This window comes from Pogoniulus pusillus, chromosome 4, assembly GCF_015220805.1.
Source record: "Pogoniulus pusillus isolate bPogPus1 chromosome 4, bPogPus1.pri, whole genome shotgun sequence".
Classification (NCBI taxonomy): domain Eukaryota; kingdom Metazoa; phylum Chordata; class Aves; order Piciformes; family Lybiidae; genus Pogoniulus; species Pogoniulus pusillus.
In genome coordinates this window covers 45,612,776-45,630,750 of record NC_087267.1, presented here as the reverse complement: position 1 = coordinate 45,630,750, position 17,975 = coordinate 45,612,776, and the positions used below count along the sequence as shown (strand labels likewise).

General features: G+C 42.8%; 1 protein-coding gene across 4 annotated transcripts in view; it reads left to right on the top strand.

The window, feature by feature from the left end:
* The window catches only part of CHCHD3 (coiled-coil-helix-coiled-coil-helix domain containing 3), a 200,602-nt gene that overhangs the window by 38,681 nt on the left and 143,946 nt on the right, over positions 1 to 17,975 (top strand). For all 4 annotated transcript variants that reach the window (XM_064142736.1, XM_064142735.1, XM_064142738.1 and 1 more), the window contains exon 4: positions 17,622 to 17,766. In XM_064142736.1, coding sequence (XP_063998806.1) covers positions 17,622 to 17,766 — 145 coding nt within the window. The remainder of the gene's footprint in view (positions 1 to 17,621; positions 17,767 to 17,975) is intronic.

Genomic DNA, 17,975 nt, shown 5'->3' with positions numbered 1-17,975 from the left:
GGAAGGAAAAGAAACAATATTTGGCCATAGTAGAGTTACTCTCAAACTTTAAGCTACTGGTCTGCCTCCATTAATACCATTATGTCTAGTTTGCAGTATATACAGAGATGAATCTTGGCGACAGGAGGTGGAAATGGGAGAAAGCAGTGTGCTATAATTCACTCCTACCTTTATAACCCCCAATTTTCAAGGGATTATTTTTCACTTCGATTTTAGAACTTGGCATCTCAACTGACAACTCATATAGCAAGCTTCATCTTGATAAGTTTATTTCTAGGAGAGATGGAAAAAATGACTGGAAGCCAGTTGAGTTTATTTGGAGAGAGCATCAGAGAAAATAATACTGCCTCATAGTTTTAGATTCAAGTAAGGAGGAGGGAAATTCATCGCCCCTGGCAATTTTAAACAAACCTTTGCTTTCACACTGCTGAGCTCCTTCATTTTGAGAAGCAGCAGATGAGTAGACATAGAGAGGAAACACTTAAAAATTGTAATAATGGGAAAAAAAAATGTGACTGTCACTTCATTTTAACAGATAATTAATGTTGTCATAATTTCATGACTGCCTTTGCAGATCCCAAGAGGAGTGGTATTAAGTTGGAAAGTAATTTCAAGTGGAGTTATGTAGATATTGGGGGGGAAATTCTTAGCTAAATACATACACAAATTATGTAAAGCAGTTTTACTATTCTGACTTGGGTTCTCTGCGTGCCTCTGGCATAGAGGCAGAGATTTGTTGGTCTAGTCTGACTTTATATAATACTGATCTATATGCACAGACTGTAAAAACAGTGGATTTATCAAGTGTAATTACAAAATGCCTTCAAACAACCTTTCTTTCCTCCTATTACTCATATTTCCTGTTACAATACCACCCAAAGAAGCCCTCCCCAGCCTGAGTGTCTTGACATCAACTCAGCCATCAAGCACCACCAAGCAGGTGTGGTGCTGAGGGACATGGATTAGCCATAGCCTTGGTAATATTTGAGTAATGGCTACATTTGATGGTTTTAAAGGTTGTTTGCACCTTTAAATGATTCTATGATCTTCTTTAGGGCATGAGGAGCCATCAGACTAAAAACATCCAGTGTCTGTATTGCAGAGTTGATGGGCACCACGGAAGAGTCTTGCATTGTGCCCTTGTTTTTTGCCCATTAGCAATTGGTCACCATTGAGAAGCTCCCCATTTTCTGGAGTCAAAATAGGTTTTAGCCTTAAAGCCACTGTGCTCTGTCTCTTGCTTTATGAGGGAGAGCAGCACTACCACTTTTCTGTGTGCACTAACTATCCCACTGGCATGTTGTGATTGAGCTCTGAGCTCTGCCTACACTGAAGGCTCTGGAGAGCAGATCTTCTAGTTGGACCCAATGATCTTAAAGATCTTTTCCAACCAAAACAATTCTATGATTCTAATCTGTCCCTGAAGTATTGGTGGTAAATTGAAGAGCTGTGTGTAATTACAAGATTGAAAATTGGCATCTTTGATCTTTTGATCAAGGGCTGGCAGAGGAAATAATGTGACCATTAGCAAAGACTTCTTCTTTTTCAGTTGACAAATGCACTGCTGAGGCTGCAAGGCAGCTGGAAAAAGTAGCATCAACTGGCTGTTACTACTTGGACCCAGTGTGGGTCATTTGAGAAGTGAAGTGTTTGGATTAGGAGATATTTGTGAGGATGGAGAGAAATGAAATGGAGCAAGGTCTTAACCAAGACAGTTTGCATTAAATTCTATGCTTTTTGGGGGTTCTGTAACAAACTTCAGCTTAAAGGGGTAATGTAAAATGTCATGCTCTCTTTATTATTGCTACTGGACATGCCCAAACTAATTTAAGAATTTCAAGATAATTTGGGACTGGCCAAAGGCAAGCATGCAATGGTACATACTGGATGGAGGAATTAATACTGAGAAGAATTTGTTTGCTGCTTAGGGGTCGATTGCAGAATTGCTGTCACTTCTGCTTTCTCTAATATTTGTAATGAATTAAGTGCTGATTGCATCTATGTATGGGCACCATTAAGGAGGTATAGGTCACCAGAAGGAAAGAGTGGATATGGAGTGGGTCTAAAAAGCCACAAAAGTGACCTGAGGGCTGGAACTTCTCTGCTAAGAGGACAGGTTGTTGTTAGGAGGAAGTTCTTGCCAGAGAGAGTGATTTGCTATTGGAATGGGCTGCCCATGGAGGTGGTGGAGTAGCTGTCCCTGGTGGTGTCCAAGAAAAGCCTGGATGAGGCACTTAGTGCCATGGTGTAGTTGATTGGATAGGGCTGGGTGCTAGGTTGGACTGGATGATGTTGGAGGTCTCTTCCAACCTGGTCATTTCTATGAAAGTTGGGGTGGTTCAGCCTGGAGAAGGGAAGGCTCTGTGGAGACTTGTTTGTGACTGTCCAGTATTTAAAGAGGAGCTGTAAGAAAGTTGGGAAGAGACTTGGTTTCAGGGCCTGTTGCAACACCAACAGGGGTGATGGTTTTAAACTGAAAGAGGAAGATTTATACTAGGTAGAAGGTAGAGATGCTTTATGCTGGGGATGATGACATTGTTCCAGATTGCCTCGAGAGGTGGTAGAACTGTTCCAGTTAAAGTTGCATGGAATTCTCAGCAACCTGATCCAGGTGAAGATGTCTTTGGATGCTGCAGGGAGAGTTGGACTAGATGACCTTGCAAGGTCCCTTCCAACCCAAACCATTGTATGACTATTGGGTAAAATAGTGCATTTCTTGTTAAATTTAACAAGAATTTCAAGCTTAAGAAAACTATAAGATCTTATTTTAGGTTACTGTGTACAGTTTGAGGTAAGACAAGAACCCCTCATGTGAAACATACATTGATGTTGGCTTTCCTTCCATTGATCTGCAAGTTACACAAATGCTGCTAGCTTGCATCCTGGGGCAGGAAAACCTTCCCAGCTCATATCCTGAATGTGTGACTTAGGAGTAGGAGAGAGATACTGTATTTTAACTTCATTGGGAGCTGTCAGAGGTTGCCTGGCTTTTATAGCTGTGGAAGGTCAGCTGGCATGATTGCAGTTAGACTGTCCAGTGCTTGGTTGCACTTTGTTTATGCAGTAAGAGGGGGAAGACGGTCTCTAGGTATGAAGAAAATCAACATAGATTTGGAGGACTTGAGTGTCCTGCTGATGTACAGGGCAAGTTGTGTTACTCACATTCCCAACATTATTGGTGCCTTCTGATATCTTCTCTCTTCTCATAATACCAAATGATCAAGGGAGCTTTTAGTCAGTTGTAGAAAAGTTGTCAGCTTTGACTGTGCATGCTGCTGTCCTTGAAGAAGTGGAGAGCTGTTTGAATCTGTGCAGTCACATTTGATGTGACTCACATCTATATGGATTTTAAATCTTTCCAGAGATGGGAATTCCACCACTGCCCTGGGCAACCTGTTCCAGGCCTAGTCTCCAAACTAAATCTCCCTTGGCACAACTTGAGGCCATTTGTTCTGTTTTTACCTGGGGGAAGAGACCCTTTCTGCTCCTTTCAGGTAGCCATAAGGAGCAAGAATGTTTCCCTTCAGCCTTCTTTTCTCCCTCAACTGATCTTCACAAGATTCATGTTTTAGACCCTTCAGCAACTCTTTGGACATGCTCCAGCACTTCAATGTCAGTCCTGGAGTGAATGGTCCAAAACTGAACTAATATTAGGAACAGCTCCCTTCACCTTCTTTATCTGAAGAGAGAACAATGTTTTAAAGGGTAAACAGTTGTATAAAAATAACTTCTGTTGAGAAGGACTTTTTTGTGTTGTCTTTCTGAAACTTTTGTGAAGGAAAAGGCATCTGGATAACTTCTTTCTATTCATCAATCCTTAACTGCATTTTGCAGAGGTAGATGAATGTTAGATAATTTATTTGACTTTGCAGGCAGATAAATAATAATATGCAAGAAAATGAGTAGGAGAAATATTAATTTCACACTTCTCAGTCCTCAATTCAGCTTCAAGTTGTTTTTCTGATGTCTCTTGCTTCTTTTCAACTCCCTTGTCAGCTACAGTGATTTTCAACCACAGCCTTCTATGGCACATTCAACGTGCACTCATTAAATATTGAAAGTCAGTACTCAGAAACATTATTCATTCATTAATATTGGATCATGGCCTAAACTGCATTGTTCAAAACATTTTTGGATGTTATGCAAGTCTGTCAGAAAGCATTAACAGACTTGCTTGTGTCAAACTAAGGGAAAAAAAACCACCCTGATGAACAGTTTCCACTGTAAACAAATTGTCCTCTTATCTTGAGTGAGTGGAAGCTTTTTTGGGTTGAAGGGGTATCCCGTGAAGCTTTGTAGAGAAGGACTGTGGTGACAGACAATAGATTCACTATGAGCCAGCAATATGTTCTTCTAGGTAAGAAGGGCAATGGTCTTCTGGAGTGCATCAAGAAGAGTAGGTCCTGCACATGGAGGGAGGTTCTCTTGCCCCTCTACTTTGCCCTGATGAGGTCACATCTGGAGTCCTATGTCTGGTTCTGGGCTCCCCAGCTCAAGACAGTCTACTGGACAGAGTCCAGTGGAGGCTATAGAGATTCTGAGTTGACTGGAGCATCCCTGTGAGGATAAAAGGCTGAAACACCTGTGACTGTTGAGCCTGAAGAGGAAAAGACTAATTGGTGGTCTTTTCAGTGCTGATCAATATCTAAAGGGCAGAGGGTCAAGGGCAAGGGATCAAGAAAGTGGTGCCAGACTCTTTTCAGCGGTGTTCATTGATAGGGCAAGGGGCAGTGGGCACAAATGGGAACCCAGGAGGTTCCATCTGAATATGAAGGAAAACATTCCTGTGAGGGTGCTGGAGTGCTGGAGGAGGCTGCCCAGCAAGGTGCTGGACTCTCTTCTGGAGGCTTTCAGACCCCACATGGATGTGATCCTGTGCAATCTGCTGAGCAACCCTACTTTACCATGCAAGCTGGACCAAATAGTCTTCAGAGGTCCTTTCCTACCTCCACTATGCTGGAATTTTGTGTCATATGGAAATGGAAGCATTAGAGATCTTGAAAGATGAAGGAAACTCATGAAATCACCATTAGTAGAAAGAAACACCCTTCATTGTCAGAAATCACACAGATATAGTCTCTTGGATGCTGAAATATTTGAGGTTTGTGTCTTACTACAAGGACTTAGCCTTTAAAGTTGGAAATAATCCTTAAATGTGAACGTTTCTTTAGACATTTATATGTTTTATGGAGAAAATTATTATTTTCCTGATAGCCAGCACTGGAACTGGAAATACTTTGATTTTGCTTGTTTGGAGGTAATGAAAAATGACACAGTTCATGCTTTGGGCTTGAATGAGTTTATCTTGGATCAACACAGATCCATCAGATTGTGTAGCTCAGAGACTGTAATAAAGATACAACAGCTGGCAAGTAATCATTTCCCTGAAAAATAACAAAAAGAGAATGTTCACTCTGTGATAGCCTAATAAATTTTCAATATCTAGAACTGAGGGCTGGCAATGATAGATGGCTATATTTGCTCTAATAGTGTGCTGTTTACCAATTTTGGGTTTTCTAGGGTTTCCTGATTAATTTAGAATCAAGCAGTTAGCAGCCATATAACCACACAAATAATAGTTGTTGTCTTTAACATTTCTCAGTGTGTTGCTGTTGTCTGTCAATTAAGAAGTGCCTTTTCCTTAATGATCATCTTCAACATCTGCAGGTGCTTTTTCAGGAAGGGCAGAAAATGGCTATTGTGAAGCAAACAATGGAGTGAATTCTTCCACATTGGGAGTTAAATTATTCATCCTATTAGCGTGGCTGACATGGTTCATGCTGTGCAAGATTACAGCTCCCTGTCCTAAGTTCACATGGTGAAAATGAACAATTCTCTGCTCTTGAATTAATTTCAGTAGTTTTCAGATTCACTTCTACAATCTTTTGCCCAGCACAGCAAAGTTTTATCGTATCTCTGTTTACATTTCTTAAGAGATATACAAAACTGGGCACTTGTCCCATCAGAGAGGCTGAAATGTTTGTTTCTTGAATTCTAACTCTTCAGTAATTGTGAAGTGGAATGTTCTGACTGATTTTTTTTTTTTTTTCTGGACCTGATATGCTACTTCTGAGTTAATCATGAATTAACTGAGTCTGTCATAGATCACAGAATGATGGGGGTTGGAATGGACTTCTGGATATCGTCTTGTTCAATATCTGTGCTGAGGCAGGTTCCGAGAGGACACAGCCTCAGGCTGCGCCAGGGGAGATTTAGGCTGGAGGTGAGGAGAAAGTTCTTCACTGAGAGAGTCATTGGACACTGGAATGGGCTGCCTGGGGAGGTGGTGGAGTCACCGTCCCTGGAGCTGTTCAAGGCAGGATTGGACGTGGCACTTGGTGCCATGGTCTGGCCTTGAGCTCTGTGGTAAAGGGTTGGACTTGATGATCTGTGAGGTCTCTTCCAACCCTGATAATACTGTGATACTGTGATAATCACAATACCCAGTGGGGTTTGGAATCTCTCCAGAAAAGGGGACTCCACAACCTCTCTGGGAAGCCTGCTCCAGGACTCCAGCACCCTCACAGCAGAGATTTCCCTTGTGCTCAGATGGAATGTTATGAGTTCCAGTTAGTGCCCTCAACTTTGTGTTCTGTTGCTGGACACCCCATCCTCTTGTCCCCCTTGCTATAAGTTCTGAAGTGGTAAAGCTCTGAAATGTTTCTTGCATTCATTTGTTGGATTTTTCTACTGAATCTTGCATGCCCTATGTTCATAGCTAGTTCAAAGCTGTACAATACCAAAAGGCACCACATTGGCTGATATTTTTTTTTTAGAGGAGAGAGACATGACTGAATAAGTAGAACACAGAAGCAAAAAGGTTATTCTGCTGAAATCAGATATGCTCCCTTGGCTTTGGTCTGACTATCTGCTTTGGGAGATGGTTGGGACAGATGTTTTGATCACACAGATAACTTGCTTTGATTTTTGTCTTTGTCCCTTCTGCCCACTCCTCAAAACATCTAGATCTAAACAGAAATTGGTTTATGTATCTGAAAGCATCTTTCGTTATTCTTTTCATCTGTCTGCTGGTGTGAGACTGCTCCTAGAGCATCATGTGGTAGGGGTTGTGTTTGTTTCAACAGGATCTGGTTTAGGTGGAATGCACTGCAAACACTGTTTTGATTAAAATGATGTCAAGAATAAAACAGTTGAAAGTTTGTCTTATTGTGGAACCTAAATATGCTAACAGAACAAAAATATGCAGGTTCTTATGCCTCTGTTCTGAGATTGTGTATTCGGAAGTTAGTGTATCAGGATTGGTTTGGAGAATTGAATCCACATAGAATCAACCAGGTTGGAAGAGACCTCCAAGATCATCCAGTCCAACCTAACACCCAGCCCTAACCAATCAACTAGACCATGGCACTAAGTGCCTCATCCAGTCTTTTCTTGAAGACCCCCAGGGACGGTGCCTCCACCACCTCCCTGGGCAGCCCATTCCAATGGGAAATCACTCTCTCTGTGAAGAACTTCTTCCTAATATCCAGCCTATACCTCCCCTGGCACAACTTGAGACTGTGTCCCCTTGTTCTATTGCTGGTTGCCTGGGAGAAGAGGCCACCCCCCACCTGGCTACAGTGCCCCTTCAGGTAGTTGTAGACTATTGGAATGGGCTGCCCAGGGCAGTGGTGAAGTCACCATTCCTGGAGGTGTTCAGGAAAAGCCTGGCTGAGGCACTTAGTGCCATGGTCTGGTTGACTGTTTAGGGCTGGGTGCTAGGTTGGACTGGATGATCTTGGAGGTTGCCTCTAACCTGAACCTGGTTGATTCTATGATTTACTTGACCTCTTGCAGTTTCGTAGAGTTTTGCAATGCTAGGGCTTAGAAGAGACCTCTGTAGATTGGATCCAACCCCTGCAAAACAGGAGTGCTTTGAGAGGAATGTGTTCAGGCAGTTTTTGAGGGAGCAGGTGACTTCGTAACCTCTCTGGGCAACCTGCTCCAGTGTTCCAGCACTCACAGTAATAAAAACACCTCATGTTGAAATAAGATTTCCTGTGATGGAGTTTACATGCATTGTTCATTGTCCTGTGTCTGGGTATCACTGAAAAGGGACTGGCTTCATCCTTTAGACAGCCACTCTTCAGATATTGGTAGATATGGATAAGACTCTCCTTTAACTTTCTCTTCACTAGACTAAACAGCCACAGGTTGCTCAGTCTTTCCTTGCAAGAGAGATGTCCCAGCCCCTTGATCATCCTTATTTCCTCCATGATTTTTTTTCCTCCTCAATGACAGCATTTTTCAATAATAATTCTAATTGTTTTTTGGAAGGAAAATCCAAACTTCATCTATTTAGGTTTGCTGCTTGTGTTCAGTGGTTGTACTGCATGCAGTGGTACTCTGCTCTGAGTGACTGCAAGGGGCTGCTGTTTCCAATGAGATGAGCAATACTTCAATTTAGAAATTCTATCAGAATTATAGAATCAGTCAGACTTGGGAGGGAAAACAAGGATAATCTACTTCCAGCCCCGCTGCCATGGGCAGGGATACCCTACCCTAGATCAGGCTGCCCAAAGCCTCATCCAGCCTGGCCTTAAACACCTCCAGGGATGAATCTGGATTCAGGCTTTTTATTCTGATGAGTAAACTTCATAACTGTCACAGTATTCATTTACAAAAGAAACTCTCTTCTTTTTTTCTATAGTTAAGATCCTAAATCTAATCTTTAAAGGTAGTGAGGGCCTCAGGCAGATCATTTTTTATCTCTATTTTGAGATAAGCAGTACTGAGAGCTGTCAGTAGGAAGGTATGTCCAGTTTCAGCCAGTACAAATTGCCTTCTGACAAAAGCATTTTTTTGTTCTCAGTATTTTAATGTTCAAGTGTTGTCTATATTTAGAACAGATATATTCAGGAGATGACCCAGTTCTCTACTTTGGAAGCATGCTTTTATTAAAACATACATATAACAAATGAATCTTTGTATGTTAGCACAAACCCTAAGATATTTTTCTAGGTATTCACTGATAGTTGTTGCAATTTTAATATTGACACCTTTAGGCTCTACTGAAAACAGACTCCCAGAAGGATGCAAGATGATCCAAGTATGTTGGTTTGAAGTATCATAGTTAGAAGGTATCTGTCCAATAGGTTATATCAGTCATTGACTACAAGGATGTACTCATGCTTCCAAGATAAAAGAAGGTTGAAGCACCATTGAACAAACAAGAAATATGTTTCTATACTGGATGGATCATAGCAACAAATCAGGAAGCTATGCAGACAGTTTCCTGTCATTGTCTGTAAGCTTTGTGTTCACGTAAATAGCAGTTGTTATTTTTGCTGTTACTTTACTTAGTGTAAGCACTTAACTACCTTTAGTTATCAGCAGGTAGATGTGTACTTAGATGGAAGTGCCCCCTCTCACCAGAAGAGACTGAGGTCACGCTGAGCATGTTCAAAGAATGGCAGTGAAGCTGGTGAAGGGTCTGGGGAACAAGTCCTATGAGGAGCAGCTGGGGGAGCTGTGATTGTTTAGCCTGGAGAAAAAGAGGCTAAGGGAAGACCTTAAGCTTCGTAACTCCCTGAAAGAAGAGCCTGACCTCCACCTTGTTCCAGCCCCCTAAGTAAGGAGTGATGAGATGAGAGGAAATGGACTTGTCTCAGGGAGGTTTAGATTGGGCATTAAGAAAGAATTTCTTCACTGAGAGTGTTTAAGCCCTGGAACAGGCTGCCCAGGGTGGTGGTTGCTGTCCCTGGAAGTGTTGAAAAACTGTGTAGATGTGTCATTGAGGAACATGGCTTTAGTGGTAGACTTGACAGTGTTAGATTAACAGTTGGACTCGGTGATCTTGCAGGTCAATTCCAACCTTTATGATTCTACAATTCTATTCAGATATGACTACCAGAACATGGTGTTAAAAGAGCAAAAAGTAAGACTGAGTAGTGTGAACTCATTGTTAAGTGGAGCAAGGTCTCCCTGGTGATGAGGGAAACAGAAGGTGAAGCTACTTCAGTGCCACCTTTTGCATTATTGTCTTATGTCCTGCCTGAGTTACACCCAGAAGTGCTGGATTTGCTGACTGATGTCATGAGGCCACTCTCAGTTGTCTTTGAAAGCTGGGATTGTTTAGCCTGGAGAAGAGGAGGCTCAGGGGTGACCTTATTGCTGTCTACAACTACCTGAGGGGTGGTTGTGGCCAGGAGGAGGTTGCTCTCTTCTCTCAGGTGGCCAGCACCAGAACAAGAGGACACAGCCTCAGGCTGTGCCAGGGGAAATTTAGGCTGGAGGTGAGGAGAAAGTTCTTCCCTGAGAGAGTCATTGGACACTGGAATGGGCTGCCCGGGGAGGTGGTGGAGTCCCTGGGTCAGTTCAAGGCATGGTTGGACGTGGCACTTGGTGCCATGGTCTAGCCTTGAGCTCTGTGGTAAAGGGTTGGACTTGATGATCTGTGAGGTCTCTTCCAACCTTGGTGATACTGTGTGAAAGCAAACGTTGCTTGTGCTTTCAAAGAGTGCAAGCAGTGAGACCTAAGGATTGGGAAAAGAGATGACAGACACAAACTGGAACAAGTGCAGTTTTGTCTGAACACAGGAAATGCACTATAAATGCAGTCTCAGGATCACTGTGAAGGATTGTGTTGCTCTAAGAAGCTGTGAAGTCTACTTCGGGAGATATTCAAAACCCAACCGGACATGATCCTGGGCAGCCTGCTATAGCTGACTCTCCTTGACTAGGGGGTTTGAGCCAGTGACCATGCAAGATCTCTTTGAGCCTAAATGATCGCGTGATTCTGGGAGGAACTGTGGGCTGCAGTTCTCATTTAAGAGAGACAGACACCAAACATTTAAGGGATGGGTGGAGGAAGCTGTGATGTAGAATTGGAGTGCAAGAAGCTTAAGAGGTAATCCTTTGCTTATTAAATTGCAAAAAGCACAAATACTTGAGGCTTTTTTGTAACACTGACTCAGTGTTGAAGTCCTAAAAGCCAGCGCTGTAGAAAGGTGGACTTGTTGATTTGCCATTGGAATGGGCTTCCCAGGGAGGTGATAGAGTCGCCACCCCTGGAGGTTTTCAGAAGAAGACTGGATGAGGCACTTAGTGCCATGATCTAGCTGATTGGATAGGGCTGGGTGATAGGTTGGACTGGGTGATCTTGGAGCTCTTCTCCAGGCTGTTTGATTCAATAATTTTGTGCACTGCAGGAGTTGAGAGCATAAAGTACTGTGAGATGTTGATCTAGATTTCAGTACACAGGGCATCTCCATGCCTTCTGTGTGTTCTCCAGTAGCACCATGGAAAAGTGATGGCATTGCCTACTGTGCTCCATTAAATCATTGCTCTAATTATATAGCTGCACACTTCTTGAGACAATATTTCATAATTATTTAGGAGTATTTCATTCAATCTATTAACTCTGGAGAAAAAAAAACGTGTAGCCAGCAGCCTTCTCTGCTGTCTCAGCACCTTTTCTTTAAAGGCTCTTTTCTTCCTTTCTTTCTAAATGATCACTGTGACACATAATGTTTCTTGTCAAGTGGAGCTTTGTGCTTAAATGAAGAGCTGTTGCACTCAGGCTTCGTTGTAATTAAAAATGTCACTTTCAGTGCTCTATAGGTGTGAAATTCTCAGAGTACTTTCAGAGGGCAGGAGGAGTCCAACAGGAGTAAGGAAGTGATTGTGCAGCACCTCATAGTGGGTCCAGTTTTAGGCCCCTCGCTACTAGAAGGACATTGAGGTGCTGGAATGTGTGTGAAGAAAGGTCATGAAGGTGGTGAGGAGTGGCTGAGGGAACTGGGGGGTGCTAGTTTGAGGCTAACTGAAGTATTCCAGTGAAAGAAATTAGATAATAGGCTGTGAAAAGGAAACAGTGGTGCTGTCTACTTCACTCATAGGCTTGCTGAGATGTATAAAACAAGAACACAAAACATAGATAACACAGTTACTGTGGCTCTCTGTTGCAGCTGGTGTCTGTACTTTTCTCCCTGGCCTGCTTTCTGTGTAACTGGTCTTTCTGCTTTTTAACCTTCTTGGCCAATCCTCTAAACTCACCTTGCACGTAAGGCAAAGTCTGGGATAAGGTAGAGGGGTGGAAAGAAGATGGAAGGGTGGTTGGGAGCCCCTCCTGGGGACTCTGGTTTCTGGGAAGACTGCTGTATTTCTGTATTACCTTTACCTCCTCTATTTCTGTCTATGGCTGTATATATTGTAAGTATCTGCTTGTACATTGTGCTAAGCTGTAAATATAAAGCTTCATTCCTTAATTTCCAGCTGACTGAGTCTAGTCTGGGTGATTATGTAAGGAGAGAGGGCAGGTAACACCCAAACCGTCTCTTGGGATTGCTTCCATTTGGAGAAGAGAGACTTGAAGGGAGACCTCACTGACCTCATTGCTCTCTTCAACTTCTCCCTAAGTATCAGATGATAGAATGAGAGGAGATGACCTCAAATTGTGCCAGGGAAAGTTTAGGTTGGATATTGTGGAAAAAGTTCTTTACAGGGGAAAAAAAAACTGGTGGAGCGTTGGAACAGGCTGCCCAGGAGGAGGTAGTGGGGTCACTGTCACTGGAAGTGTAGTAAGAAACTGGTGGAGCACTGGAACAGGCTGCCCAGGGGGAGGTAGTGGGGTTACCATCAGTGGAAGTGTACTAAGAAACTGGTGGAGCATTGGAACAGGCTGCCCAGGAGGAGGCAATGGAGTCACTGTCACTGGAAGTGTACTAAGAAACTGGTGGAGCATTGGAACAGGCTGCCCAGGAGGAGGTAGTGGGGTTACCATCACTGGAAGTGTAGTAAGAAATGTGTGGTTGTGACACTTTGGAACATGGATTAATGGCCATGGTGGTATTAGGTTGATCATAGAATCAGCCAGGTTGGAAGAGAACTCCAATATCATCCAGTCCAACCTATCACCCAGCCCTATCCAGTCAACCAGACCATGGCACTAAGTGCCTCATCCAGGCTTTGCTTCAACACCTGCAGGGATGGTGCCTCCACCACCTCCCTCGGCAGCCCATTTGACTTGATCTTGGAAGTCTTCTCCAACTGAAACAGGTCTGAATCTGTGATTCAAAATTGTGCTCTTTCATTCCCCATGAATTGCACCTATCTATTTTTTACTTTGGCTACATGATAATCTAATCTATTACTGTAGATTTAGCTGATGCTTGCCTTTATTCATCATCCATCCCTGCTGAATGGCAGTGAAATGAAATTGTAATGTCAAGGAAGGGAGCTACTGTAAGTCGATGCAAGCAAATGTTTGCCAGCAGCACATATCTGCCTTTGTGTTTGTTTCATTAAGCTCCTACAAACCACCCAATTATGTAACTCAAATAAATGAAAATTACTTCCAAATCCTACGTATGTTGTTAAAACTCTGGTGAATTTAAATCAGTTGATGCTTATTTAGGAACTGGGTGGGTTTGGTGAATAAAAGTTGCCTCAAATGAAAAGGTTCAGTGGATGCTTCAGGAAGCTAAGTAGTTTTGTTTTATTTTGTTTTTCTGTTGATATGATGAGGTCTATTCCTGATCACATGAGTGAGGGTTAGAGTAGAGAAGAAAGACCTGAAATTTTTGTCTTGATATATTGGGAAAGAGCTCATCACTTCACATGTAAAATTACATCATTAATCAGTTAAGTGTTAAGGACAGATTCCAGTGTTGCCTACAAAGATGTCAAGAGGACTGGAGCATCTCTGTAAGGAGGAAAGGCTGAGAGACCTGGGTTGTTTGAGCCTAGAGAAGAGCAGCCTGAGAAGATCTTGTTAGTACTCAAGCAAGAGCTAAGGGGTAGGGCACAATCAAATGGGGGCAGACTGTTTCCAGTGGTGCCTAGTAATAAGACAAGGGGTAACAGCCCTGAGAGGTTCCATGTGAGCAGAAGATGGTGGAGCCCTGGAGCAGGCTACCCAGAAGTCTGTTCCTCTGGAGAGGTTCCAAATCCACCGGAACCTTGTGATCCTTGGCAACTTGCTATGATTGATCCTACTTAAGCAGGATATTGGATTAAATGATCTCAGAAGTCCCTTCAAGCCCACACCATGCTGGGATTTTCTCATTCTATGGGAAAATGAGGTGGGCAGGTACTCTTAAGTTTTAAGCATATTACTACATTAATACTAAAGGTGGGAGTCAGAAGTTAGTCCCTTGGAACTCCTTAGGGGATCACTTTGTCAGCAGCAGTGAGATGTGATTGCCAACAAGGATGGCACAAAACTCGCTTTCTGGGATTTTTATCACTTGATGTACTTAGTAACATGTACAGGTGTAGGGTTATGCAATTTGGCAGGGATTTTATAGGTGCTAATTTTGAATATCTGTCCTGGTTTGAGCTAGAACAGAACTAATTCTAGTCAGTGATTTGAATTCTCAGCTCTGGCTGTTCTCAGAACTGCACTTGCTGAAGTTCAGGACAGGTTTGCACAGACAGTGTCTGCTTCTAGCAGGGACAGTGCTGATGGGGAGTGTCACTGCCATGTGTTGGGCTGCAGAAAGGTTCTTGCTTAGACATGTATCTGTGCACACCAAGGGCACTGCTACATCTTGTGTCCTGTGCAGTAAGTCAGAGATGGCATCTGTGAGAAGTGGACAGGACAGGTGGCTCTAAACCGATCAACAAGGGATTCCACCGCTTGGATCTCATCTCCTGCATAAAGGTGGGGGATCACCAGAGTCAAGCCTCTTCTTCAGTGACTGGTGTTTGAGCACTCTGTCCATGTTTCCTTGGATTCTGTTCTGTGTGTTCCTGAATCCAGTTCCAGAACTCAGCTCCAGAATCTGGTTCCCAACTGCTGCTGAAGTCCAGTCTGGGACTTCCCTACTGCCTGCTCACAGAATCAGTGGTGGTGGTGGTGATGCCATTGTAATCGGGGTTTGGGTTTGATATTAGTTTGCACCTATTTGTCTCATTGTACTGTTTTCACTAAAACTGGTTTGGTTTCTTTCCTAGTCCATCAGACTCTCTCCCTTGCTCCCCTTCTCTTCCCTTTGGGAAGGCAGAGGAGTTCATAGAAAGCCTCTGTCACTCCTCTGGTGGCTGGTTCAGCCCTAACGCTTTATAATCTCCTACTCTCATCTTTCTTGCAGTGGTAAGATCCAATATGCCTGAGAAGACTTTTTTGTTTTCAGAACTGGAGTGGGTACAAGGTAGCACTCTGGAGCTCTTTTCAAAGACAGGTTGAGGTTAGAATGGCAGGTGTTGCCCTGAGTTCTCTGTGTGAACCCAGCATTGTGCAGTCATCCTTCTGTCACTGGTGTGGCCGTACCCACAGCTGTGTTATTGTCTGCTAATTGTGTGGGATGTCAGAGCTTCTGATGAAAAGCTTTTTAAGGGCTTGCTGGAGGGCAAAGAGTGAGATGACTCAGGAATGTAGAGGAAATTCTGGGTCATCCTCCTGTAGCAAGTTTGCAGCAAAGGACACACATGAGTTTTGGCAAAAGCAGAAAAAGAACATCCCATCCCCTCTGTAGTGTACTTAGCAGGGAAGCTGGATGGAGCAGCAGTCAGGCTAAGCCATCAAAGGATTTTAGCTTGACGTTAGGAGCCCATTATTTTTAAGTGTTAGGAATAGTGACTTTTTTTTTGAGAGAGAGGCTGAGATAATGCACACCGAGGCAATACTTGAGAAGACTTAACTGATGTTGTGTCAAATACAGCAATAGTTTGCCAAGAATTGCATGTAGACTTCTGAGTGCTCTTTTAATTGAGGAGAATTGAGAAGGTGCACGTTTTTGGCAATGTTTTTCAGATGTTGGCTGATTTTATATGCTTAGATGACTCTGCTAGGTGCATAAAGAGAAGACATTTTTAGGGTTGAACCACTTGTGGGAAGTAAAATCCAGAAAGGATGAAGAAGGAGCTTACTTCAGGCTCAGGAAACACTAAGAGCCTTCTCTGCTGTCTCACAAGAAAAAGCTGCTAAGGCTTCTATTTTGACACTTCCCCCCCTTTTTAGACAAAACATGATTTTTCCAGTGGAAAAAAGACAGAGTGTTTTGACTGCACCATTGATTGTGTGAAGGATTTGTTATATCAATGCTGCTGGAATAATTTAGGGGATCTTGGGAAATCACTTAATGGAATTTGGTCCAGGTCTGCATAATCTGACTTTTTTTTTGCTAGGGTAATTGAAGATGCTGCTTAATAAACTTTTTATAAAGATTCCCAGTTGGTTGCTGTGTTTCAGAAGGCTGTGTCTGAGCACAGGAGTAATACATCTTGTAATTGTCTTTTTCTCCTCCCCACCTCACTGAAATATTTTCCCTGGGGAAGAATCTAATGCACTGTAATGCTAGTACCTTTTACAAAGTGACCCTACTCGTTATGATTTGTTCTTTGAAGCTCCCTTGACAATGTAAAAATGCACAGAGAATACTTAAGCTTCCTCTCCATCACTCTTTCAAAAATCTATTTGAAACCCTGAGTTTCACAGTGGTGTTACCATTATGAATTCCCTGATGCTGACTGACTTCAGTGTCACCACATACATGCAAGAGATAAGTTTTATTAGGTAAACAACTTGTATCCACGTATTTTCATGGAAATGAGATGTGGTGTGCTTGCATTAAGAACTTAAAGGGAAGATTTCAATATGTTTATGGTTTGTGACACAATGTTGAGAATTTTCTGGGGCTGGAGTTGCCTTTATTAACTCTGTTGCAAAAAGTTCAATGACTATTTTCATCTCGCGCTCTCACATAGCTGGGAAAGGTTCATTGTGGTTGTTGAATAGCTTCATAGCTTGGTAAATAGATGTAGTATTTGGGTTTATGGTGTGTCAAGAGGTAGGGAAGCAAAGAAGAATGGAGCTTTTATCTGGAAATGGGGTTTTCCTGGAGAAAGGAGTCCTTAAAAGCAGAGCATAACCAACCAACAAAAAGATCTCTATGTATAACAAAAATGTGTTTTCATAAAGTTCTGGAACTACTGTTATTGTGCATGATTTCATGCATGGTGATACTTAAGCTTGTAGCTTTTGGGTATTGTGGTTTTGATGCTTTAATCTGAAAGAAACTTCTGAAATTCTTATTGACTGTATTTGGACACAATCTCAAGTTGTGCCAGGGCAGGTCTAGGCTGAATGTTAGGAGGAAGTTGTTGTCAGAGAGAGTGATTAGCATTGGAATGGGCTGCCCAGGGAGGTGGTGGAGTCGCCATCCCTGGAGCTGTTCAAGGCAGGATTGGACGTGGCACTTGGTGCCATGGTCTAGTTGACTGGACTAGGCTGGACTGGATGATTTTGGAGGTCTCTCCCAACCTGATTGATTCTGTGTCCTAAGAAGTAAAGAACTGTATTACAGTGACTGCTTGGCAAGTGATTGTGTCTTCTGGTTTCTTCTCACATGCAACAAGTAAAAGAACAAGAGGAATTGGGCTCAAATTGTGCCAGGGAAGGTTCAGGTTGGATATCAGGACAGATTTAATCACAGAAAGGGTGATTAGGCATTGGAACAGGCAGCTCAGGGAGGTGGTGGAAGTCACTATTCCTGGAGACTCTTAAAAGATGCATAGATGTGGTTTAGTGGTTGTGATAGGATTGAGCTCTAGCCAAGTGGCTGGACTCTGTGATCTCAAAGGCCTCTTCCAACATTGACAGTTCCTTGATTCTGTGTCCTTTTTATTTACATTTAGACTGAAGGTGTTTTTTCCAACTTTCCCTCCACCTTCTGCAGGTTGAAACAAGAGCAGATGTACGTACGTGATGAGTTTGGCAAACTTCTGGAACGAGAAAGGATTTCTTCCAATGAACATTTGACTCGAGCCATCCTTCGCGAGAGAGCTGCGACGGAAGAGGAGCGTCAGAAGGCACAACGATTTGTAAGTTCAGGAACTCTTCTAGAAGTCTCAGGGTTTTCAAACAGCTGTCTGCAGACTTTGTTCAAACATTTGGTAGAAGAGGAAAGCAGATGTCTTGGTTTTATTCCTTAATACTAGGTAATAGTATGCCATTTTTCCTTTTTTCATCAAATGTCTTCAACTGATTAGCAAACCGTGAAGGCTGCAAATATCTTTTTGTGGGTAGTATT